Raw genomic sequence first — 26905 nt, 5'->3', positions numbered from 1 at the left:
TCTATCTATCTACAGTCAGGTTCTCTATCTATCTCCTTCCCTCCCTCAATCCACACGTCCAGTGAAGAGTTAAACATTCAGAACTGAACACCCTCTGTGACCCGTGCAGGTGAAACCTGACAGATGGTGTTTATCAGAGCTCAGAACAAATGTTGCATTACATCTCTATCTATCTCCATCTATTTACCCCATTACCTAATCTATCAGCAGTGTGTGTGTGTGTCTAACAGTGTGTGTCAGCATTGTATTTTTATCACAATGCGAAACAAAGAAAACAACTATCTCGTTAAAAACTGACTGCAATTATTGTGATGTGAGAAAAACAAAGGGGCTGATGACTGACAGGGTAATTAACACCTGCTACCACGGCAACCCACAGACTTAATTGAATTCTGGCCCAAGCCAGATCGATCCTGATTGATCGAGACAAACAATGCCTGGGGACTTTAATTGACTTTACTCAGGTGGTGGTAGGAGAAAGTTATGTGGATCGGGATAGGTATTATACAGAGGGCATCAGGACACAGCGAGGAGAACTTTGAGTCTGACATTGTCTAGTCATAAAGGAAAAGATGGCAGTATGATATTTGTTAACCACAAATGGGATTTGCCCCCCTTTCGCCCTAACCCTATCACTAACCTAATTCAACAACAAATAGCTCGCATTCTTGGTCATCATTTCCGATATCATCAATTTGCCTTTTCTAACACGGTCTATTGAAGTCTCAGAGCTATAAGGATTTCCACACACATTTCATCCAGTTGAAACATACTGAGAATGTACTCAATTATGGGCTACTGCTGTTGGTCAGTCTTTCATTTTGAAAGGGACCAATTTATCCAATCTGTGAAATGAAGCCAATCTGTGCAATGATGCGATGAATCAAGTGCGAGTGAGAAACAAAAACCTGCAGACACTGCAGCCCTCCAGGAGATGAGTTTCATACCCTTCTTTCTTGGTGTTAAGGTGTGTGTGTGTGTGAGAAACTTTGTCTGTGTGTGTGTGTGTGTGTGTGTGTGTGTGTGTGTGTGTGTGTGTGTGTGTGTGTGTGTGTGTGTGTGTGTGTGTGTGTGTGTGTGTGTGTGTGTGTGTGTGTGTGTGTGTGTGTGTGTGGACTGCTATGAACTGGTACTCACCTTGAGAGCACGAGAACGGTTGGCCAGGAGATTCTCGATGTTCCCCGCTGCATTAGCCACTAGCTGGCTGGCATCGTTGGACCCCACACTGAAGTACTTCCTGTGGCTCTGGAAGATCTGCACCAATCAGGAGATAGGGTCAAAGTGACAGTGAAGCAATCAAGAGAGATAAACAAGGGTCAAAGGTGACACTGGCCCAATCAGGAGAGAGTGATACTTTGATAAAATATTGACATGGTGTATCTGAGAATTGTACCTATGAGGATAGTCACAAAAAATGTACTTGATGACCTTTATTTGCAGGGACAATGAACACAATAATCCAAATGTATGTAAATGTGTCAGACGTGTCAAATGTGTCTAATCATGATGTCACCACTGTGTGTACAATGCCAGTGTAAATCAAGCAACATTATGCCACATTGGAGCACAACGGCAACCACCATTTACTGAATATGGAATATGTTTCAGCAAGAGGAATTAAACAATAAAAAAACAGAAATGCCAAACAGCCAATTATTTAGCAGCCGGAGGGGCTTTCTAGGTCCGACATTAAAACCACAGGCCTGTAGTGTGTGAATGTGTGTGCGGGCATGCGCGCGTGTGTGTGTGTGTGTGTCTAAGTCTGTGTATCGAAGTGTGTGTTTACTTAGCTAACCTCTGTGGGGCTGTGCTATGTGTTTCTGCTTGTCCATGAGTAATGATACTGATGGTTTTTCTCCACATGCTCTTTCTGCTTACAAGCAAATACAATCCCCTCCCCAGTGTAGTAAACTAAGCAGCCATGCTGCCAGAGGTCTCAATGAAGGAAACCTACATTTATTCTACTGCAACAGGACAAAGGAATATACAGACGACCATTGATATTATCACACTCTCTATCTATATATATGCTATAGGGTCAAGATTAGGTCATAAAGTCTAGCTATTTTCCCTCAGCCCATGAGCATCAAATGATGCCTGCGGCAGGAAATTAGCTCCAAACGTGGTATAACACCATCATGGTAAAGATGTCTGCTGTTTTTGTCTTCTAAATGTCTGTGATGACAAGCAGGGCAAGAGGCAGCCTGATATGGTGTCTGTTAAGGGTATTTTCCTGAGAATACTGTGTTTCTCAAGGGAAATCATGCCTGTGTGTTGTCCCTGGGACGTCATGCATTGTGTGTGTGTCTGAAAAATGTCATCCAAAAGGAATCTGAAGTTCATTGACAATTACTGTGATGATTATTGAGCATTTCATATTTCTTAATTATTTCTTCTTTTTTTGTTTTCTGGTTATACATTGTTGTTGATTATTACATTGTTGGGCTATAGGTTTGCAAGAAAGACATTTTCACTGTACTTGTGCATGTGACATTTAGACTAGACATAATTACAGAGGCTCCATATCAGGCCTGGCTAGGCAAGAGGAGGAGAGGTGTCATAGGGTTATAGCAATCAACACAAGGGATTTGTCCCAAAAGGCACCCTATTCCCCATATAGTGCACTACTTATGACCAGAGCCCCCTACATAGGGAATAGGGTGCCATTTGGGATGCAGCCAGAGTAACAGCTCCCCCTAACTGTCCATAGCATGTAAGCTTGTTAGGGAAGGGGATAGGGATGTGGTGTTTGGAGCTGACACTGATAGTCCTTGAGTGTGGACATTCCCCTAGCAGAATACTGTAAGCAGATGTCCCACATATCACTAATGAGATGGCACTTTGTAAAGTCCAGATCTGTTGTGACAACCATCATTGTATTGGATGTGACACACATCAAACAGGAGAGGTCAGGAGTATGTGTGCGCATGTGTGTGTGCACGTGTGTGTGTGTGCGCGTATATGTGTGTGCGCGTGTGTATATTGATTGTTGAAATCCAGAGTTGTGGATGTGTGACTATGGGGTTGCAAGCTTCCTGTGTGTTTGAGAGGAGTGTGGTGGTGTGGTATATGCACGTTTGTGCACGTCTGTGTTCCTATGTTTACAAGGTGTTCCTGTGTGTCCCACCTGTATGAGGTTCTGCACTCCGCTGGCTGTGTCCGTCAGTGTGACCAGCTCCTGCTGCATCTGCTCCACCCATTCCTTTATCCTGAGGAAACAATGAAAGCACCAATCAAAATCATTCAAATTAATTTACTTCCTGTAACTCATCGAATCCGATGCTCAAATGGTTTTACTTATCCAATCACATTGATATCTCTGAACTGCTGTTTTCAGGATCATATTAAATTGGCACCAAACAAAAGACAATGAACTGAAACAGGGAGGGAAATACTGAACTGTTCAGTAAGAAACGTTTTTGTTTTTCTGTTGCAAAACAGTTTGCTTCAGTGTGCACTAATAAATAAGACCCTGAAGGTGCAGAACGATCCAATAGATATACATGTCTGTCAAATAGAATAAGGAATCAAGTTAGCTCTATGTTACATTTCTATCTGCAAAGCTTTGAATGTTCCGCCTCACTGCATAAATAATCTTGACTTACTTCGATTTGCCAATCACTTTGCAGTAGATACCACATGACGACACATTAACAGAGCAGTTGAGTCAGGCAGTAACAGTACTGCTGACTATAACTTTATGCAAAACATATCTCTCCATGCAGGCTAATAAATTCAGCGGTCTATAAAATAGTCATGTTTACCCTGAGTATATGTGTTTTGACTCCCCATTAACTGTGCATTAGAGTAGATATAGATATAGAGAGAGTAGAGGATATATTCATGGTTGTCAGTGGGTGAGTAACAAGGACAGGGGTGAGATAGTAGGTCATGTATGCAGGGATAGTAGAGGGAGAAATTAGTAACAGCAAGACTCCATTCTATCATAATGCTTTATTTTGATTGTGTTAATGAGATACAAATAAACTAACTGTACCCTATACAGAAACGGAACAGTAGTTAACTGGCTCAATAAACTAACTGTACCCTATACAGAAACAGAACACTAGTTAACTGGCTCAATAAACTAACTGTACCCTATACAGAAACGGAACACTAGTTAACTGGCTCAATAAACTGTCTGTACCCTATACAGAAACAGAACACTAGTTAACTGGCTCAATAAACTAACTGTACCCTATACAGAAACGGAACAGTAGTTAACTGGCTCAATAAACTGTCTGTACCCTATACAGAAACGGAACAGTAGTTAACTGGCTCAATAAACTAACTGTACCCTATACAGAAACTGAACAATATTTAACTGGCTCAATAAACTAACTGTACCCTATACAGAAACGGAACAGTAGTTAACTGGCTCAATAAACTGTCTGTACCCTATACAGAAACAAAACACTAGTTAACTGGCTCAATAAACTAACTGTACCCTATACAGAAACTGAACAATATTTAACTGGCTCAATAAACTGTCTGTACCCTATACAGAAATGGAACAGTAGTTAACTGGCTCAATAAACTAACTGTACCCTATACAGAAACAGAACACTAGTTAACTGGCTCAATAAACTAACTGTACCCTATACAGAAACGGAACAGTAGTTAACTGGCTCAATAAACTAACTGTACCCTATACAGAAACAGAACACTAGTTAACTGGCTCAATAAACTAACTGTACCCTATACAGAAACTGAACAATATTTAACTGCCTGGCCGGTTCCCCTGTCTCCACTGGGATTCTCTGCCTCTAACCCTATTACAGGGGCTGAGTCACTGGCTTACTGGTGCTCTTCCATGCCGTCCCTAGGAGGGGTGCGTCACTTGAGTGGGTTGAGTCACTGACGTGGTCTTCCTGTCTGGGTTGGCGCCCCCCCTTGGGCTGTGCCGTGGCGGAGATCTTTGTGGGCTATACTCGGCCTTGTCTCAGGATGGTAAGTTGGTGATTGAAGATATCCCTCTGGTGGTGTGGGGGCTGTGCTTTAGCAAAGTGGGTGGGGTTATAGCCTGCCTGTTTGGCCCTGTCCGGGGGTATCATCGGACGGGGCCACAGTGTCTCCTGACCCCTCCTGTCTCAGCCTCCAGTATTTATGCTGCAGTAGTTTATGTGTCGGGGGGCTAGGGTCAGTCTGTTATATCTGGAGTATTTCTCCTGTCGTGTCCGGTGTCCAGTGTGAATTTAAATATGCTCTCTCTAATTCTCTCTTTCTCGGAGGACCTGAGCCCTAGGACCATGCCTCAGGACTCCTGGCATGATGACTCCTTGTTGTCCTCAGTCCACCTGGCTGTGCTGCTGCTCCGGTTTCAACTAATCTGCCTGCGGCTATGGAACCTGACCTGTTCACTGTGATTACTATTATTTGACCATGCTTGTCATTAATGAACATTTGAACATCTTGGCCATGTTCTGTTATAATCTCCACCCGGCACAGCCAGAAGAGGACTGGCCACCCCTCATGGCCTTGTTCCTCTCTAGGTTTCTTCCTAGGTTTTGGCCTTTCCAGGGAATTTTTCCTAGCCACTGTGCTTCTACACCTGCATTGCTTGCTGTTTGGGGTTTTAGGCTGGGCTTCTGTACAGCACTTTGATATATCAGCTGATGTAAGAAGGGCTATATAAATACATTTGATTTGATCTGCCTCAATAAACTGTCTGTACCCTATCCAGAAACGGAACAATAGTTAACAGGCTCAACGGTGTATACAGTATGGATTAAGTAAACACTGAAAGTGAGACGTGGTACAGGCTCATCTTCTAGGGAGAAACACACACACACGCACACACACACACACACACACACACACACACACACACACACACACACACACACACACACACACACACACACACACACACACACACACACACACACACACACACACACACACACACACACACACACACACAGACACGGCTGCACACTCATTCATGCTCACACACATGCTCACACACACACGCTAACACACCTTTCATCCTAACTCCTCCATGAACATATTAGTGCATGACATACCCTTGAGCCAGCACCACTGAGTCAGCACCGCTGAGCCAGCACCACTGAGCCAGCACCACTGAGCCAGCACCACTGAGCCAGCACCACTGAGTCAGCACCACTGAGCCAGCACCACTGAGCCAGCACCACTGAGCCAGCACCACTGAGCCAGCACCACTGAGTCAGCACCACTGAGTCAGCACCACTGAGCCAGCACCACAGAGCCAGCACCACAGAGCCAGCACCACTGAGTCAGCACCACTGAGTCAGCACCACTGAGCCAGCACCACTGAGTCAGCACCACTGAGTCAGCACCACTGAGTCAGCACCACTGAGCCAGCACCACTGAGCCAGCACCACTGAGTCAGCACCACTGAGCACCACTGAGCACCACTGAGCCAGCACCACTGAGCCAGCACCACAGAGCCAGCACCACTGAGTCAGCACCACTGAGTCAGCACCACTGAGCCAGCACCACTGAGCCAGCACCACTGAGTCAGCACCACTGAGTCAGCACCACTGAGTCAGCACCACTGACACACCGCTGCTCAAAGCCCTTAGCTCACAGCAGGAATAGCTTCTAGGGGTCATAGTAAGGTCCTAGCCTGCAGAGTCAGCTTTTGTCTGCTATGTGCAACAGGGTGGGCCCTGGAAATGTGTCCCATGTTCCTATCCAACAGGCTAGGCAGATGCAACAGGTGCCCTCGGCAATGAGGTCCTTTGTTAAAATGTAAATGTGTTGCCGCTGCACTTAGAATAGCATTTGGACAGGAGATGCAGAGAGAAACAGATCACATTTAGAACACAGCATTAATAAAATAATGAATAGACTTCATATTCTCTATGATGAGGCTCTACGACTGAACATATGGGCTGGCTATTTTGAATCCTTCTCTGAATACTGACCTTATGTTCTAGCTTTTATGCCGTGTTCCCTCAAGTAACCAACAACAGGTGGAAGAGCTTAGTAAATCTGGCCAAAAGCCAACTCTGCTTTGCGATTAAACAATGATTAGTTCTTACAGGATCCAATACTGTATAATAACTACAGACAGACGGTACAGCCTACAGCCAATTTGTTCTGTGTGTGTGTGTGTTCAGCCCCATAACTTGTTTGAAACAGGAGAGGCAGCCGGTAATGAGGAGAGGGGAGCAACAATAAACCTTGTCCCATGGAGGGCCACCCTTTCTGAGTAAAGATAATATAACTGTCTTGTAGCCTCTGGCAGCTATGGAGGACCCAGAGGTCAGAGTTTTGGTTAAAAAATGACACCACATTACTATTGGTACACAGTGAACTAACGACTATGATAAAAGCATTGCGAAAAAGCTTGTTTCATCTAAAGTCAAGGACAAGAAAAGCATTATTATTCATGAAGGTTCTTGTATTGTTTAAAAAGACAAGCTCTACCTCAACACATAATGTAAAAAGTGTGATGTTACCACAAAGGAGGAAAAGCAATGCTTTTCTCTCAAAGACAAACCATGAAGTAATGTCTAAAAAAGAGGTTTCAACACTTAAAGAGCTCAACAAAGCCCTCTGAGAGGATGGAAACTTGGAGAGGGTCATGGAAAAACGAGATAACATCGCCCTACCCCCTCCCCCTCTCATTTCTCCCTCTCACTCTCCCTAGCGAAGGGGAAACAGAGAGAGGGGGGTGGACTTTGAGGCGGGAAAACCCAAAATGGCTGGTGAGCCAGAGAGAGAGAGAGAGAGAGCCGAGCAATACAGCCAGTTGCACACTCCGGGGCTGGGACTGAGTGGAGTCTTGTGAAACTCAGCCAAGTGTAAAGAGAGAGACCCATAACCCCTTAGAGCCTTTTCTCTCGCTGTCTTGCTGCTTGTGTTCTTAACATCCCCCACTTACACAACAGACTGTGCACATTTAGAAAACGGCGGCCGTTTTTCATTTTCTCTTTCTTGCCATCCTCCTCTTGTGCAATGTAATGTTTGGGTTTGTTTTGCTCCGTGGAGAGAGCAGAGCGCAGATAGGTACACTGCCGGAGGTGCGCCCAAGGAGAGAGAAGACTGGTTTTTATTTTGGATGAATATATAATCTGATATGCAGAGGGAGAGCCTCCACTTTAAAAGAAATGACATGGACCTCCCACAAGGTTTCTTGCCGAGACATTTCAATTTAAATGCGTGTCTGTGAATTCCAAATGGAGAGGTGGTGATTTTTTTTATATGACTACATGGGAATAAATTCGGACAGGACAGATGAGTACTATTGAATCAGTTAAGATGTGACCTGCTTCGTGCAGTATGGCACTCAGTTATTTTGTCAAACACATATGATATGAGTGTTTTTATTCATTTTCACAAAATCAGTAAGCCATCCAAATACACCCCACCACATACAGGGGATTAGATAAAGATATTTCAATTGTTCAGAGAGTTCATTGGAGAGTTCCCCACTACTGGCAATGAGGATCTTTTGGTTCATCTTTTGATTCAATCTTTCAATTGCATCTTTGCCTCACAGAATTAGCCTCTCATATATTTAACCTATTAACCTTGTACAGTAGCTGGTGATTAGACAAATATTTCTCTCTCTCTGTCTCTCTGTAACAGAAGACGCCTCCCCAGACCAGCTGTCACCTGTGTGTATCGGAAAACATTGAAACCAGAGCACTGGGGCCTTCAGAGGACATAATGGGGTTCAAAGGTGAAGGGGTAAGGTGCCCCTCTTAGCCTAATCTCTGTGTATGTGCACGAGAGCGAGCGCACGCGTGTGGAGTGTCTGTGTTCTGTATAGTAACTCATCAACTGAAGTGCCATATTGGGGGTGTGATGAAGAATAAATAGGACAAATGTTTCCCTGAGTATTCCCCGAGAGTTCCGAGCGTTCCCTGACTGTTCCCTGAGTGATCCCTGAATGTTAGAGTAGGATCTGACCCCAAGTGCCCTAAAAACATAGTATTTAACAGTACTATCCCCAATCAGGCCACCTCTCTGAAAGACTTGGAAACACAACACCATATGTTACAGTACAGCACTAACGAACAATAAAACAAATATATGTACTGCATGCTGTATATATCATTATTATCACTTAGTAGCTGTGAACTGTGTTGTTTTACAGGGTCAGCCATAGTAGTACAGCGCCCCTGGAGCCAATTAAAGTTAAGTGCCTTGCTCAAGGGCCATAGTGAACAAGTTGCCCAAGAATAACGTGTTTAGCCAATAACCACGCACAACACAGAGTGGAGCGTCCAATCCCAGAGCCCGTTACAGAAGAGTGGGAAGCCCAGAATAGCTTGTCTGACTCAGACTGAGAGCATCATTGTCTGACCTCTGGCTGGATTAGCCCTCGGGTTACTTTAGACTACTGAGGCCATTTCTGTTCTCTCCTCTCCATTTCACCCAGCTTCTTTTTCAAAATGATGCAGCCATTTCACCCGGATTTATGTAGCTACTAACTGAAGCAATGGTCACTTTCCAATATCCAGATAACCATTTAGAATACACACCAGAAGGTAGTTGAACCATTCTCCTACACTCTTAGAAAGAAAAGTGCTATCTAGAACCTTTAAGGGTTCTTCGGCTGTCAAAGAGGGTTCTACATGGAACCCAAAAGGGTTACACCTTGAACCAAAAAGGGTTCTACATAGAACCAAGAAGGGTTCTCCTGTGGGGACAGTCGAAGAACCCTTTAAGAACCCTTTTTTCTAAGAGTGTATATGTTTAAAATTCAATTTGTACTGCTACAGTGGTAAATCAAAAAATAAAAGCATATTCCAAAAGAAACCAACAGCCCCAACTCTGTGTCATGGTTTAAACTACCCCCCCCCCATTTGGCTGCACTTGACAGTCCCATATTTCAACAGCGTTTCAGGTGTCTCAACTTTTCTTCCTACCTTGCTGACAAAAAGGTATTTCCATTGATTAATGGCGCCATTGCACAGTGCACTGTTTGGATGCAGGATTTATTGTGGAGTGGAACAACATGCGCAGGCAGCCTACGTTTTCAAGTGATTTGCTTGACAATAAGATGAAGACATCATGACTGGTCGTGTTCATACCAAAGATAAAAGGTGATACATTTATTACCGTTAAATGACATGTCTTTACTGTAGGGCCCGTCAACAAAAATAAAAAATACATGAAAAAAGAAAGAAGACCATCCAAAATGTCACGTGTATTCTGATACACACTTCAATTAGTGCACTAATGTATCATACGGCCTTGTAAATGAACTTATGGGGCATTTTGTGGGTGCCTAATAGAGTGTGTTTGCTTCATGCTAAGTATGCTAGGCTACTGTAAATATGTTTTGATTAGAAAAGTTTAGTTTTATTTCTCTTAGTTGTAAAGGACTTGTGCAATATGCTAACTGGCACACGTCGCTGGGTTCGGCTAGAGCTGGCAAGCAGGCAGTAAAGATGGGAGTTGTCCACCGCTGGGGCAATCTTTCTCACAAAAAGATCCCCGAGAGTTTTTTCTGGAAAGTCTCCCTTGAAGGATTCCTCTGAACTTAAAATGACTTCCTTCACCTATACCAATAAAGAGTTGTATTCCAACCCTGTCTCTCTTTTCTAAAACGTATTCTCCACAGCCACCATATGCCCTCCACATAGGCCTTATTCATGACCACTTCTTCTCCATGTTTTCATTTACATCTGCTCTTCTTTCCTCTGCTTCATTGCTCTGATCTGAATGAACTGACCAGGTGAAATCCAGCCTGATGATGAGCTTCCACCACATGGTTTCCACCTGTGAAGTCTTCTCCAATCATTGCAGACAAGGAGAGAACAGATTCCCAGTGTGAAAGAGCCAAGTCTCGCTTCTACAAGAACCCATTTAAACAGCAGAAAGTGATGACTACTCTTCAAGGACACTTTCTTTCAGAAGTGTTGTGTCATTGTCGTCAGATACTGTTTCGTTTCTATGTCAAGTTAGACGTTTAATTCAGGGTTTGGATCTAAAGACGGTAAGACATCTCACGGAATCTCACCTCTCATTTCAACCTTTCATTAGTGATCCTCACACTTCTCCTCATTGCCAAGGCAACAGCTCTCAATTAGTACACAGGTAGCCTATAACAGTTACAATGACCCAGAGTAACTACACAGCCACAATGTCAGCCATTTTATTTTTTACAAAAACACTGAAGTGGGTTCGAACAGAGTCAGCATTCAGTCAAGCCTAAAATGTCAAATGTAATGTTTGGACTCCATAGCTGTACTGCTTTTTTAATTTGTTTACTTTTGTTACTTTTGTTTGTATCAGGGCAGAACCTGACACCATGTAAACACCACAAGCCAGTAGAGAGCTCCATCGATTGCAAAGTCAAAAGCCCCATCATTCCTGAGCACTATCATAGAGTAGAAACAGATCGACAAAGAGGTCAAGGCTCCATCCTGAAACAACCCTTTGCCCCATCCCCGCAGTACTTAATGTAGATCTGAAAGATTTGGATAGGTATGGTAGTAGTTTCATCTTATCTTAATTATTCATCTTACATAATCAGATTTAGGGGGTAGGATGTGTTTCTGGACAGGACACCTAGGATTAGCAGTTACTTCTCACATGTAACTGAGATAATCAGTGACCTAATTACCGGTGACCAGTAATTTTCAATGAAAGGAGGAGGTGAGACACGAGGACATACACAGCGACTTAACGGTCCCAAGGAGAGCTAGTAACCAAAGTTCAACATTACCCAAGTTTATGCTAATTGTAGTGACACACCTGCACAGCAGCCAGTTAGACTAAATACACCACTTTCTGAGTCTCTCCTCTCCACCACTCCTCTCCTCTTCATTCCTCTCTCTGCTGTTAACACAGGGCTGTTTCACACTTTGTCAGCGGAGCCACACTTGATCTCTAAATACTGTCAAACTGTCAGGGAGAAGAAGCACGGCAGCAGGCAGCAACTGCCTGACAGACAGATGCAGACTGGAACGGGGGTGGGTTTTTGTTTTTACATAACATTAGTTATTTATCGGTCTTATACACTGAGTTAGTCTCTGTCCTCAACCCCTTATTAGTGGTGATTTTTCCTTCTAATCTACTCTTAGAGGGATATACCAGTGACATAGGTGTGAGGAGGCGGGAGAGTGCAAGAGAGAGGGAGAGAGAGGCTATAATTTAGTCATCAGATACCTAATAAAAGCTGGTACTGTGGAGCAGTAGGCTTTAATAACCAACCTGACAGAACAATGGCGAAGACAAACAGTCTCTCTCTCTTTGGTATCTCTTTTTCTCACTGTTTACATTGCTCTCTCTCTTTTCTCTGTTGCTTCATCTCTCCTTATTTTTCTATCACTCTTTATCTCTCCTTTGCTCCCCTTGCTTTCCCTCCCTCTCCCTCCCTTTCTCATTTTACCTCTAACCTCCTCTCTCTCATTCAGTCTGTTTCACTTTAACCATCTCCTTTGCTCTCTATCACTCTCTCCCCTCGCCTCCCTCCCTCCCTGAGAGGCAAAACAGGCAGTTAAAGGATAATATCCTCTTTATTTATCGAGGTCAATCACACAGTAATTGTAGGCTTTGTAGCTAGCTGTCTTCCGTTCTCATTATCCTGGGCAGCGAGAGGTTATTGATGTTCTTCTCCCTTTCACTCTTCTCCCACCATCATTTTCCTGTTAAGAAGTCAGAGTACCGGAACACGGAACCCCTGCTTTGATCTGAGGCGGCTGGTTATGTGGGAACCCATGGCAACCGTGCTTGTTGCATTCCAATGGGTACTTATGGTATAAATAACAACAGAGAGTATATGAGGAGAGGAGAGTCTGTCCACTGTTGTCCATGCATGTTCATTTCCCCTACAGTGGAATCTCCATGACATCACAAAATTACGATCATACACTAACAAATACCTGTACTATATCTCACTATACCGCAATACATGGATGCCACACACACACACACACACACACACACACACACACACACACACACACACACACACACACACACACACACACACACACACACACACACACACACACACACACACACACACACACACACCTTGTATAATTAACCTTAACCTTAATAAACCTAAACCTAACCCTGAAACAAACCCTAATTCTAACCCTAACACTAATTCTAACCTTAACCCCCTAAAAATAATATTTGACCTTGTGGGGACTAACAAAATGTACCCAGTTGGTACATTTTTTGTTTGTTTACTATTCTTGTGGGGACTTCTGGTTAAACACTTCCACCCCCACACACACACCCACATACATGAGAATAGTGTATATTTAATTAAATTATAAACAATTCAAGAAGAGCATCTAGTATGTACTGTAGTGTGTACTGTAGTGTGTACTGTAGTATGTTCCAACAGACAGTAAAAATATACCCGGGGGTGTTTCAGGTTACCATCGAAATGCAGCTTGGAGTGGGTGCTAGTCTATGACCTCATTTCACTTCGCAGGACCTTTTGGTTCCGGACATCTGACAATCATCTGACAGTCCGAAATGCCTGCACCGGAGTTCCCACTCCACTGGATCAACCCAGCACTGTAGCAAACCACACCAGCCTTACCCAATCACCAGCCTTACCCAATCACCAGCCTTACCCAATCACCAGCCTTACCCAATCACCAGCCTTACCCAATCACCAGCCTTACCCAATCACCAGCCTTACCCAATCACCAGCCTTACCCAATCACCAGCCTTACCCAATCACCAGCCTTACCCAATCACCAGCCTTACCCAATCACCAGCCTTACCCAATCACCAGCCTTACCCAATCACCAGCCTTACCCAATCACCAGCCTTACCCAATCACCAGCCTTACCCAATCACCAGCCTTAGCCAATCACCAACCTTACCCAATCACCAGCCTTACCCAATCCAACCCAACCCATCCATCCCCTCTGCCTCACAAAATACACTATACCCACTTTCATGTGACATGTTAAAAATAGAAGATTAACCCTCCAGTCAAAATGTCCAATTAACATCAGTCTACCACCCACACAATAAGGCTAAGTGCCTCTTTGCTGGGGTTGTTCAGAGTTAAGGTGTCTCTCTGATGAGTCCACTCTGACCTAACCAGTGTTGTAAACACCACTTGTGTCCACACGACTCCATTACAGACCACAAGGCCCATCGTGTCCAAATGCCTCTGTTATTTATTTATTATTGACTTTATAAAGTCTGGGATTAATGTGTGAACTGTTAGACTAACGGACATGAAGCACTGATGACTGAGCCTCCGTTGTTTTGGGGTATTATAGGATGTGTTAGCAAGTGGTGAATATAGCCAATGAATCAAAGACTCATCGTACATTGCAGTCAGACTATTTCCAAGGTACAGAAATGATCAATAAATTGGGAATTTTCCATTTAAGATTTTGTCAAAATTCTGTTAGTTTAGAGCAGATTGGTCAAAAGTTCCTAGAGCTGGTCGTTTTGGTCTAGTTGGCATTCAAGTCTGACTAAGAAGGTTTTTAGCTCAATATATTGAAATAGTGTATCTAAGTTTCTTCAGCTGGGTTTAAATTCAAAGCAAGTTGCTGAGGATAGTTTAGTGATCCTTTAGACAAGGATGTCTTAAATGGCCTTCTCTGTTTCTGTGTTGTAGTCTAATCCCAGATCTCATTCCCTGCTCCGGGATTCAAGAATACTGTACAGCGTTACGTACAGCCGGGGTTCCTGTGGTGGACAGGGCATCGGTCCAAACAGCTGTTAACCATTCCCATCCCCAACGTCTCCTGGGCAACGTCTGGGAACGCAATGGAACATTCTAGGAAGTACCATGTGCCACAGGTGGCAGGGGACGGCGTAGCCTAGGTTAGTTTAGCGTTAGCATAGCGCTGGGTGATTACTTCTACTTCCAGTCTTCCTAGTGTACACATATCAGGCCAGGCAAAGTAGTCTTTCATTCTCCCCAGAGGCCTGAATCGGAGGAGGGGGTGGAGGAGGCACCGGACACTAAAACAACAAACAGGAGGCTGCACATAAAGTGTGGATCCCCCAAGCCTTCAGTGGTGGAACGTGGGGGAGAATTATGGGGTATGGGGGGAACGAGTTAGCGCGGTACAAAGATATCCCAGACCAGTACAGCCCCCAGGTCTGAGTCAGAGTCAGGACACTCATCCCCTACCCTAGAGGCTAGAGAGATCAAATATAGCCTGTGAAAGAGAGAGAGAGAGAGAGAGAGAGAGAGAGAGAGAGAGAGAGAGAGAGAGAGGGAGAGAGAGAAGGGGGAGTGAGAGCAGAGAGAGAGAAAGAGAAAACAAGAGAGAGAGCAGAGACGGGGAGATCAGAGAGAGAGAGAGAGAGATCAAAGAGAGAGAGTGCAGCAGAGTTTGCTGTGGGCCCAGACCGTGTGCCCTGGTGTCTGGGTAGCTGGGTAACAGATATAGCCTTTAGCTGCTTACGCAGATGGGCCGTGGGCATTCCTCCTGAAATATACCTGCTAACACCAGCTCTCTCATGGGGAGCGGAGTCATACACAGACATACAACCCGGGTTGGCTTCAAACACCTTTCTAAAATATAACACCGTTAATATGGTCATAAGTAGACTCTTTTTACCCCTGACAGTTGAAAGTTAAAATATTTATGCAGAATAAGAAACCCATGCGGGATATTAACCCACAACCATGGTGTTGGATGCGCCACACTCCAACCCACTGAGTCAGTGGAACCTCCTAGTCAACAACTCAGCCTCTGAATACACGGTCGACAAACACCATTGTGTTCTAGTCCCTATGCACGGACACAGACAGCTTCTTTAACTCTTTATTAACCATTGCCTCGGTGAGAGCAGAGAGTGTGGGTGGAGCGGCATTCACATTATGCCAGCAGATCAGTGGAGACAGGGTTGGGAACACGAAAAGGCATATCTATTTAGCTGGTTGAGCATGAAATCTAATTATGCTTTAAAACTGAGAGAGAGAAACCCTGCGAGGAGGGTGATGGGAACCATGGAAATGGAGGAGAGGAGAGGAGAGAGAAAGGGAGAGAGAGTGGGACACGGAGGAGAGGAGAGAAGGGAGGAGGGGGAGAGGGAGAGAGATGGAGGGAGAGAGATGAAGGGAGAGTGGGAGAGGGAAGGGAGCGAGAGAGGGCAGAGCCTGAGTCAAAAGCAAGACGAATGCAATCACAGGCTTTACTGTAACCAGATAACATGACATGCACCCATCAGGCCAAAATACAATTTATATATAGATAGGGTGAAGCTTTATTTAAACGGGGGTCAATAAAATGCTTATAAAGCATTATTTAATAGCTCATTACCCATGAACAACCGGTTTGTAAATAATTAATTCATCATTCATTTGTGTATTTTGTAGCAAATATATTTTCTAATCATGTATTTTGTAGAAAATACATTTCGTAATCTTGTAATCAAGTCACTCAAAGGCCTTATACATGCATTTAAACATATGTATTGATTAATAACTACATAATGATGTTTACTAACTGACTGACTGACTGACTGACTAACTGACTGGTTTACTAACTAAATGACTGACTGACTAACTGACTGGATGACTAACTGACTGACTGACTGTGACTAACTGACTGGATGACTAACTGACTGACTGACTGGATGACTAACTGAATGACTGACTGGATGACTAACTGACTGACTGACTAACTGACTGGATGACTAGCTGACTGACTAACTGAATGACTGACTGACTGGATGACTAACTGAATGACTGACTGACTAACTGACTGGATGACAAACTGACTGACTGACTGGATGACTAACTGAATGACTGACTGACTAGATGACTAACTGAATGACTGACTGACTAACTAACTGGATGACAAACTGACTGACTGACTGGATGACTAACTGAATGACTGACTGACTAGATGACTAACTGAATGACTGACTGACTAACTGACTGGATGACTAACTGGATGACTAACTGACTGGATGACTAGCTGACTGACTAACTGAATGACTGACTAACTAGATGACTAACTGAATGACTGACTGACTAACTAACTGGATGACTAACTGACTGACTAACTGGATGACTATCTGAATTACTGACTTGCTGACTGACTGGATTACTGACTGACTGACTAGATGACTGACTGACTGATCGACTGACTGACTAGCTGACTGACAGGATGACTAACTGACTGACTGGATGACTAACTGGATGACTGACTGACTGACTAGATGACTAACTAACTGACTGGATGACTAACTGGATGACTAACTAACTGACTGGATGACTAACTCGATGACTGGGTGACTAACTTGACTAACTAGCTGACTGAATGACTAGCTGACTGACTAACTGAATGACTGACTGACTAACTGACTGGATGACTAACTGTCTGACTGACTGACTAACTAACTGCATAACTAACTGACTAACTGACGGGATGACTGATTGATTGACTGACTGACTAACTAGTTGACTGGATGACTGACTAACTGACTAGCTGACTGACTGGCTAGCTGACTGACTGATTACCTGACTGACTGGATGATTGACTAACTGACTGACTGAATGACTGACTAGCTGACTGACTGACTGACAGGATGACTGACTGACTGGATGACTACTGACTGACTTGATGACTGACTGACTGGATGACTGACTGACTAGATGACTGACTGATCGACTGACTGACAAGCTGACTGACTGATCGACTGACTGACTAGCTGACTGACAGGATGACTAACTTACTGACTAACTGACTGACTGGATGACTGACTGACTGGATGACTGATTAGATGACTGACTAGCTGACTGACTAGATGACTGACTAGATGACTGACTAGCTGACTGACTAGCTGACTGACTAGCTGACTGACTGGATCACTCGCTGACTGACTGACTAGCTGACTGACAGGATGAATGACTGACTAGCTGACTGACTAGCTGACTGACAGGATGACTGACTGACTGGATGACTGACTGATTGACTGAATGACTAAAAGGCTGACTGACTGACTGACTGACTGACTGACTGACTGACTGACTGACTGACTGACTGACTGACTAGCTGACTGACAGACTAGCTGACTGACAGACTAGCTGACTGACTAGCTAACTGACTGACTAGCTGACTGACTGGATGACTGACTGATTGACTGACTGACTGGCTGCCTGACTAACTGACTGACTGGATGACTGACTGATTAACTGACTGACTGACTGACTGACTGACTGACTGACTGACTGGATGACTAGCTGAATTACTGACTAGCTGACTGACAAATTGGCTAACTGACTAACTGACTGACAGGATGACTGACAGACTGGACGACTGACTAGCTGACTGACTAGATGACTGACTGACTAGCTGACTGACTAGCTGACTGACAGGATGACTGGATGACTGACTGACTAACTGACTGACAGGATGACTGACTGACTGACTGACTGACTAGCTATCTGACTGACTAGCTGACTGACTAACTGGCTGACTAACTGACTAGCTGACTGACAGACTAGCTGACTGACTAGCTAACGGACTGACCTGCTGACTGACTGGATGACTGACTGATTGACTGACTGACTGGCTGACTGACTAACTGACTGGCTGCCTGACTAACTGACTGGATGACTGACTGACTAGCTGACTGACTGGTTAAATAACTGACTGGATGACTGACTAACTAACTAGTTGCCTGAATGACTGACTGACTAGCTGAATGACTGACTGACAGGATGACTGACTGACTGGATGACTAGCTGAATTACTGACTTGCTGACTGACTGGATGACTGCCTGACTAGATGGCTGACTGATCGACTGACTGACTAGCTGACTGACAGGATGACTAACTGACTGACTGGATGACTGAATGGATGACTGACTGACTGACTAGCTGACTTACTGACTGACTAGCTGACTGACTAACTGACTAACTGACTGACTGACTGGATGACTGACTAGATGACTGACTAGATGACTGACTGACTGACTGACTGACTGACTGACTAGCTGACTGACTAACTGAGTGACTGGATGACTGACTAGATGACTGACTGACTAGCTGACTGACTGGATGACTTGCTTACTCGCTGACTGACTGAATGACTGACTAGCTGACTGACTAACTGACTGGATGACTGACTGACTGGATGACTGACTAGCTGACTGACTGGATGACTTGCTTACTCGCTGACTGACTGAATGACTGACTGACTAGCTGACTGACAGCATGACTGGCTGACTAGCTGACTGACAGGATGACTGACTGACTGACTGACTGGATGACTGACTGACTAACTGACTGACTGACTGACTAACTAACTGACTAGCTGGCTGACTGACTGACTAGCTGGCTGACTGACTAGCTGACTGGATGACTGACTGACTGACTGACTAGCTGACTGACTAACTGGCTGACTAACTGACTAGCTAACTGACAGACTAGCTGACTGACTAGCTAACGAACTAACCTGCTGACTGACTGGATGACTAACTGACTGGCTGCCTGACTAACTGACTGGATGACTGACTGACTAGCTGACTGACTGGTTAAATAACTGACTGGATGACTGACTAACTAACTAGTTGCCTGAATGACTGACTGACTAGCTGAATGACTGACTGACAGGATGACTGACTGACTGGATGACTAGCTGAATTACTGACTTGCTGACTGACTGGATTACTGACTGACTGACTAGATGACTGACTGAATGGATGACTGACTGATTGACTGGATGAATGACTGACTGACTAACTGACTGGATGACTGACTAGATGACTGACTAGATGACTGACTGACTGGATGACTGACTGACTGACTGACTAACTGACTAGATGGCTGACTGATCGACTGACTGACAGGATGACTAACTGGATGACTGAATGGATGACTGACTGACTGACTGACTTACTGACTGACTAGCTGACTGACTAACTGACTGACTGACTGGATGACTGACTAGATGACTGACTAGATGACTGACTGACTGACTGAGCTGACTGACTAACTGACTGACTGACTGACTAGCTGACTGACTGGATGACTTGCTTACTCACTGACTGACTGAATGACTGACTCGCTGACTGACAGCATGACTGACTGACTAGCTGACTGACAGGATGACTGACTGACTGACTAGCTGACTGACTGACTGGATGACTGACTAGATGACTGACTGACTGACTAGCTGACTGACTAACTGACTGGATGACTGACTGACTGGATGACTGACTGACTGGATGGACTGACTAGATGACTGACTAGCTGACTGACTGGATGACTTGCTTACTCGCTGACTGACTGAATGACTGACTGACTAGCTGACTGACAGGATGACTGACTGACTGACTGACTGACAGGATGACTGACTGACTGACTGGATGACTGACTAACTGACTGACTGACTGACTAGCTGGCTGACTGACTAGCTGACTGGATGACTGACTGTCTGGCCGACTGGCTGACTGAATAACTGACTGGATGTCTGACTGGCTGGATGACTGGCTGACTGATTGACTGGCTGGCACTGGGCCTCTCTGGGGGCACAATCTGTGACATCAGACATTGCATTTTAGATTCGATGATGTTAATCATCTGCCTCGAAGCCACAGAGCAGCCTAGGAGACATGTTCCATCTCAAGGAGAGAGAGAGAGAGAGAGAGAGAGAGAGAGAGAGAGAGAGAGAGAGAGAGAAGGGTGGCTGCAGAAAATCTGAGGCAGCCAGACACTGGCATGTGAGGTTAGCGCTGGTGCACAGAGATGCAGTCACACACTGTGACAGAGAGAGGGATAGAAAGATGGAGAGGGAGGGGGTGAGAGATGGGAGCAATATGAAAAGAGATTGAGAGGAAGAGTAAGAGAGAAACAATAAGAGAAAGCAAGAGAAAGAGAGCGAGAAGCAGGGAGAAAGCAAGAGAGAGAGGAAGGCAAGTGGAAAGAGAGGCGGGGAGAAAGAGCGAGAGAGAGAGGAAGGCAAGGGGAAAGAGTGAGAGAGTGAGAATGGGAAAAAGAGAGAGACGTAGGGAGAAAGAGAGAGGGAGAGAGGCATTGAGAAAAAGAGAACAGCAGGAAGAGAGATAGAGGCAAGGAGAAAGAGAGAGAGAGCGGCAGAGAGAGACAGGGAGAGAGAGAGGCAGGAAGATAGAGAGGCAGAGAGAAATAAAGATACAGGGCAAGGGGAAAGAGAGGCGGGGAAAAAGAGCAAGAGAGCAAGAAAGGGAAAAGAGAGAGAGACGTAGGGAGAAAGAGAGAGAGAGCGGCAGGGAGAAAGAGAGAGGGGAGAGAGAGAGATATAGAGAGGCAGGGACTGTAGAAAGAGACAGGCAGGGAGAGAGAGAGAGGCAGAAGGAGAGAGAGGCAGGCAGGCAGAAAGAGAGAGGCATGAAAAAAGAGAGATAGAGGTAGGCAGAATGAGAGAGAGAGAGAGAGGCAAGGGGAAAAGAGAGAGAGGGGCAGGGAGAAAGAGTGAGTGAGAGAGAGAGGGAGAGAGAGGTAGGGAGGTAGGGAGAAAGAGAGAGAGAGGCAGACAGGCAGGCAGAAAGAGAGAGAGAGAGAGAGAGAGAGGGGGCAGGGGGAGAGAGAGACAGGCAGGCAGAAAGAGGGAGAGATAGAGAGAGATAAAGAATGAGACAGAAGAACAATCTCTAAAGCCAAGATGTTAATTGTGTCTTACCCCTGTCTTACAACTATAGGAGTACTTCAGACAATTTCCAGAGCTCCTCTCAACAGCCTGTGTGTGTGTGTGTGCATGTGTGTGTGTGTGTGTGTGTGTTCATTCTTTTATTCAACACCTCCTCTGTAATAGTCACTCAAAATCACTGTCAAAGTAGTAAAATGAGCAGTATGGTGACACTGCCAACCCGAGGACGGCCAACTGCTGCAGCTCTGATCACGGCAATAGTGAGAAAAAGAGAAACCCAGTCAACTTTATATGGTAGTCAAGCAGTGGAAGCTCCTCAGAGGAGGAAGGGAGGGCCATCTTCCTCAGTGAATTTTGTTAAAAAACAATTGTAAAACATCGAAAAATGTATCTTTTTTGGATAAAACTATACTAAATATATTCACAAGTCATCAAATAATTTATTAAAACTCACTGTTTTGCAATGAAGGTCTACAGTAGCCTCAACATCCCTCTGTAGGGTAGCACAATGGTGTAACCGGAGGACAGCTAGCTTCCATCCTTCTCTTGGCACACTGACTTCAATACAAAACCCAGGAGGCTCATGGTTCTCACCCCCTTCAATAGACTTACACAGTAGTTAAGACAACATCTGGAGGACGTCCTTCAACCTGTCAGAACTTATGCAGCATGAACTGACATCTTGTCCACCCAATCAAAGGATCAAATAATGAATCTAAGTGCTGAAAGCACAAGCTACAGCTAGCTAGCACTGCAGTGCATACAATGTGATGAGTAGCTGACTCAAAGCGAGCGAAAGACAATAGTTGAAGAGTTTTCAACAAAATTAACTTCTTCAAAAATGAAGGAGAAGCAACAGAGAGAGAGAGAGAGAAAGAGAGAGAGAGAGATTGTCATTTTATTCACTTTCAGTTTCACTTACTTCGCTAGCAATTGCAGCCAGTTAGTTTAGTTACTCAAACACCCGCTCAAACAGAGGGATGCTATGTTAGCTAGCTGGCTATGACTATCCAACACAACACTGGAACTCTTCCAAGTCAAGGTAAGCGTTTGGTTTTATTAATGTATTGCCACCGGGGCCCGCTGGTGGAACTGTTTACTGACAATACACTAACGTTACTGCATAATTGTAGCGGGTTTACTAACACATTAGTTATATTAGTTATGTTGACTAGGACTTTAGGGGTGTATTCATTCCACCGATTCTGCTGTAAAATATTTCTTAAATGGAAGCAAATGAAACCGGGATAACATACCTGAATTTGTCCAATAGAAACTCTCATTTGGAACTGTAGGACTAATGATTACACCCTAGATCACCTAGATGCAGGCAAGAGTGTACAAGGCGGTATTGAATGTGTCACTGTCATCTCAACATTTTCTCTCGACCTGTGTGCACCTACATTGTAAACTTTCATTCATAGGCTAGGTTGCAGCAGCCTCATGATGGGTACAGGGAAGATTTGAGTATCATGTAGTAGCCTAAACCTACCAATGTTACATTGAACTGGGTGAATGGAATATGAATGACAGTCATCCAACATGCTGTAATAGAAATAAGGCCATGCTTATGAAAAAATGTATTGTCCTCCCTCACGTTAAACGGCACTGACCACCACTGTAGTCAAGTATTATAGCTAACCGGGTTGCCAGTCTGTTTATGCCAAGGTTAATAAAGTCCTGTGGTGGGTAGAAGACCAGGTTTAAATCCCGTCATTCACACTCCTTCCTCAACGTCTAAGGAACCAATTGAATACTAGATGCTGGTGCACGTCAGAAACTCGTCATTTGGCCAGCCCAAAAGGCATTCGAAAGAATTTTGGATTTCTCAATCATTGCCAGTTTAAAAGTCCTTTTTCATAGGGAATAATGTGTCAGTCAATCAACATTTTTAGTCTTTAAAACTCCATGACTACCATCAACCACTCAGTGTCTATAAAATCTCTCTCTATAACACTCAGTGTCTATAAATCCTCAATGCCTATGGCAGAGACTACTCTGCCAGTATGACATCATCCTCTGGTCGGTGCCATTAGTATGAGAGCCAAAAGGATCAATTGATCTCCAGGGGAACAGACCAAGAGAACAGAACATAGTTCAGGCAGTGATGTCACCCTCCCTCACAGGATGCTGCTGAGGGGAGGACGGCTCATTATAATGGATGGAATGGAGTGAATGGAACGCGATTACTGCTATTAAATGAATGCCATTGCTATGAGCCCATCCTCCCCAATTAATGTACCACTGGCCACCTGTGCCCTCCATCCATGAGACCTGGGGTGAGGTGATGAGGTGAAACTTTCATAATGTTGCAGATAGAAATGTAACACATAGAACCAACAGGATTCCAAACCTATACCTACCTGATAGACAAACATAGATAATCTAATCTACACAATACATTCCTATCTGAACGTTCTGTAATGTTGCACCCTCCTAAACAGATCCCTAAAGTTAGGCAGAACCAGATCGCCCCTGAGCTGAGTGGGGTGTCATTTGATCACTAGCTGCATTTGAAGCTAGTGAGAATAGCAGTGTGGGCATTAATAAACACATAGACAGGTTGGTTTACTGAACCACTGCACCTGCTAGACATGTAAAAGTGAATGGGCATGTATTCTGTTCTGAGCATGGCAGCTAGACATTTGATCAGTTCATTTGCCAGGGATCTAATTATATTTATGAAAATTGCATATAGAACTACCTTTTGACTTTTTTAGTAGTTACTGTTCCACCATTACATGCAAGGTATTCAGGTGGGTAGGGATGTACTACCTAACTCATATTGGATAGAAATAAAGAAGCCTATCCTTCCTAAAGTAATCACAATGCCCCTGCATGGCATGTCGCCGTTGACAATATGATGCCGACAATGGGGCCTTAGAAAGGGTTGGCTTACTGCTTTTTCAGTGTAAATGGAATTGCGTGTGTAGAGCCATACATGCATTCTACAGTGGGCTGAGAATATTTGGTCATTCATTGATTTGCCTTGTCACTGCACTGAGATGAAAGATTCAAGTCGTCCAATTCATTGAGTTGGACCTGATTTACCTGAAGATATGTCAGGGGCGTTGCCAGAAGGGTGCTGAAATATGATTGTCCACACTTAGTGCCTCCCCCCATCTGTCAATCTGGCTCCGATAGGAAAGAAAAGAGGGTGCATTTCTTTTGCCTGTTTCGCGGTATTACAGAGCTGGCTTGAGGACCATGCGGACAGCTCAGAGTTGGCGGGAAGGCTGGCTGATTGGTTGACAGGCTTTAGGACTATGGAAGATGGCTCAACATGATCTCAGAGCATTTCATATTGCAATTCGTACAAAACACAACAAATTTGCAAAAAGTATGATATTTTATTAATTCAAATGCATTGTTGCTAACATGGCTAGGTGGCTAAGGCTAACGTTAGCTAGCAGGCTATGGGTTAGTTGTTAGGGTTAAAGGTTAGGAGTTAGGTTAAAGAGTTAGGGGAAGGGTTGGCTAACATGCTAAGTAGTTGCAAAGTAGTAGCAGTTGCAAATTTGCTAAAATTGTCTATGATGAGATTCGAACACAACCTTTGGATTGCTAGGCGTTAGCGTTATATTTTTGCGACAATTAACCTTCTGTCATATGTAACCATACCAAATGTAACATATACTAATTTGAGTGTTGCGGATTTACATGTTCTATGTTACGTCTGGACCAGGCTGGATGGCTAGGTGGCTAGGTAACTCCTGTTTGACTTGACAGGTGCTGAGCTAGCTAGTGCTGAGTGTGTAGTTGCTAGCGTGTAGTAGCACATTTCTGTAGGCTATGGCATGTATTTGTTCTAGAATGTTATGCACTTCCCTTATCACCTGAGGTGAATGAAGCTACAACAGCCAAGTTGATAATGGCTTAAGTAATTTTTGACTGTTTTTGTTGTTCTTCAAATATAATTTTAGAGCTTTTAAATTGTGTAAATCAGTAAATTCCACTTTCAAAAAATTCCTTGAAGGGGAAAAATATGTATTGGAGGTAGGAGTTACCACTGAACATCTATGAGTATCTAACTTGAATATGGATCACTTCAAATGTATTTCTTTAATAAATTAGGGCAGATACAAATTAACAGTTGAAACAGTGATTCAATACAATGCATCATAGTTTAAAGACATTTTCAAAGCTATTTGTGATGTGACTTGCTGATTTCCCATGACCACTTAGGACTGGTTCCTGCCCCCCCATAGAATCACCCGGGGTAGCCTATGTAATGACAATAGCCTATTTATTATGACTGATTGATCCGCCACTAAATCAGTGTAAAGTGTGTTTAATCAGACAAAGTCGGCTATTAACTACAGGCTAAATTCAGCAAGATCCAGAAGCACAATTCAAACATTGTCACAGTTTTCGAAGACGTTATGCATTTCCATTGACTTTGTTTTCATAACCCGATGGGTAACCGTTTGCAATGCCAAGTTTTTCCAAAAATGTTGTAGGCTATTATTGGGCTATTTGTAAACATAACATAGTCAAATAGGCTTATTATAATGATATACTTATTATATTATAATAATATAAATAAAAACTATCCTACATCACAATAGCCATACATTTATTTTATGAATTTATTGTATTTTGCTTTAGGTTTAGTATTGGGAAAGCAAACAGGCTGTCATCGGAGGACAGACCGTCATCACAGAACAGGCTGTCTGGTAAGGCTACTTACAGAAGTGGCGACGGGAACTGCACGGTTGACACACTATTTAACGAAGCCAGAAGTAAAAGTAGAGCGGTGAAGGAGCTGTAGGTATCCATGATTGAACGAAGTTCCCAACACACGATAATAAAAAACGACTCAAGACAGGGAAAGAAATGCGTGAAGCAGTCCAAATCCTGGAACCGTGTGCGTCTTCTTGCGCGTTCAGTGGACCTGTCACGCAGCCATCGGGGGACAGTTTGAAAACAAATCTCAGCTGGTTCGTCTCCCCCTGATGAGTTTGTGTTTGTATGTCTTTTTGAAAGAGTGTGTGTCAGATCTCCGGCGGTAATCTTACAAGAAGCGGCCAGTGTGTTTTTAGAAGAGTGGAGAGGGAGGACGCCCCGTTCTCATATCTCCCCCGCTCGTCTTCACGGAACAGTGTGTGTAGGAAATGTGTGTGAGAGAGCCCTCCCGAGCGGATCGGTTTCCGAGCCCCCCACTCCACTTTACCCCCACCCCTTGCCTGAGAACGATCATCATCACGCGTTGCTCTCCATACAAGGCACTCACTCCTCACTGGGGCTGGGCAACGAACGGCCACCGCCTTGCGAGCACACAACACCAGCCAGTCAGACTCAAACTCACTGGCAGACAAAAACCTGCTTCCCTTTTTTTTTTAAATATACATGATATCACATATGTATGATATTGATG

At 44.2% G+C, this 26905-nt stretch overlaps 1 protein-coding gene across 1 annotated transcript in view; it reads right to left on the bottom strand.

Annotated features, from left to right (window-relative positions):
- LOC135516599 (voltage-dependent calcium channel subunit alpha-2/delta-1-like) overlaps positions 1-26670 on the bottom strand; it is a 72213-nt gene extending 45543 nt beyond the window's left edge. The window contains exons 1-3 of the mRNA XM_064940942.1: positions 26219-26670; positions 3128-3209; positions 1128-1254 (exon numbers count right to left, since the gene is read on the bottom strand). Of these exons, the coding sequence (XP_064797014.1) occupies positions 1128-1254; positions 3128-3209; positions 26219-26307 (298 nt within the window). The 5' untranslated portion in view covers positions 26308-26670. The remainder of the gene's footprint in view (positions 1-1127; positions 1255-3127; positions 3210-26218) is intronic.
- Positions 26671-26905: the final 235 nt, after the last annotated feature.

Source organism: Oncorhynchus masou, chromosome 27 (assembly GCF_036934945.1).
Source record: "Oncorhynchus masou masou isolate Uvic2021 chromosome 27, UVic_Omas_1.1, whole genome shotgun sequence".
Lineage (NCBI taxonomy): Eukaryota > Metazoa > Chordata > Actinopteri > Salmoniformes > Salmonidae > Oncorhynchus > Oncorhynchus masou.
This window is presented reverse-complemented; position numbering and strand designations above follow the sequence as displayed.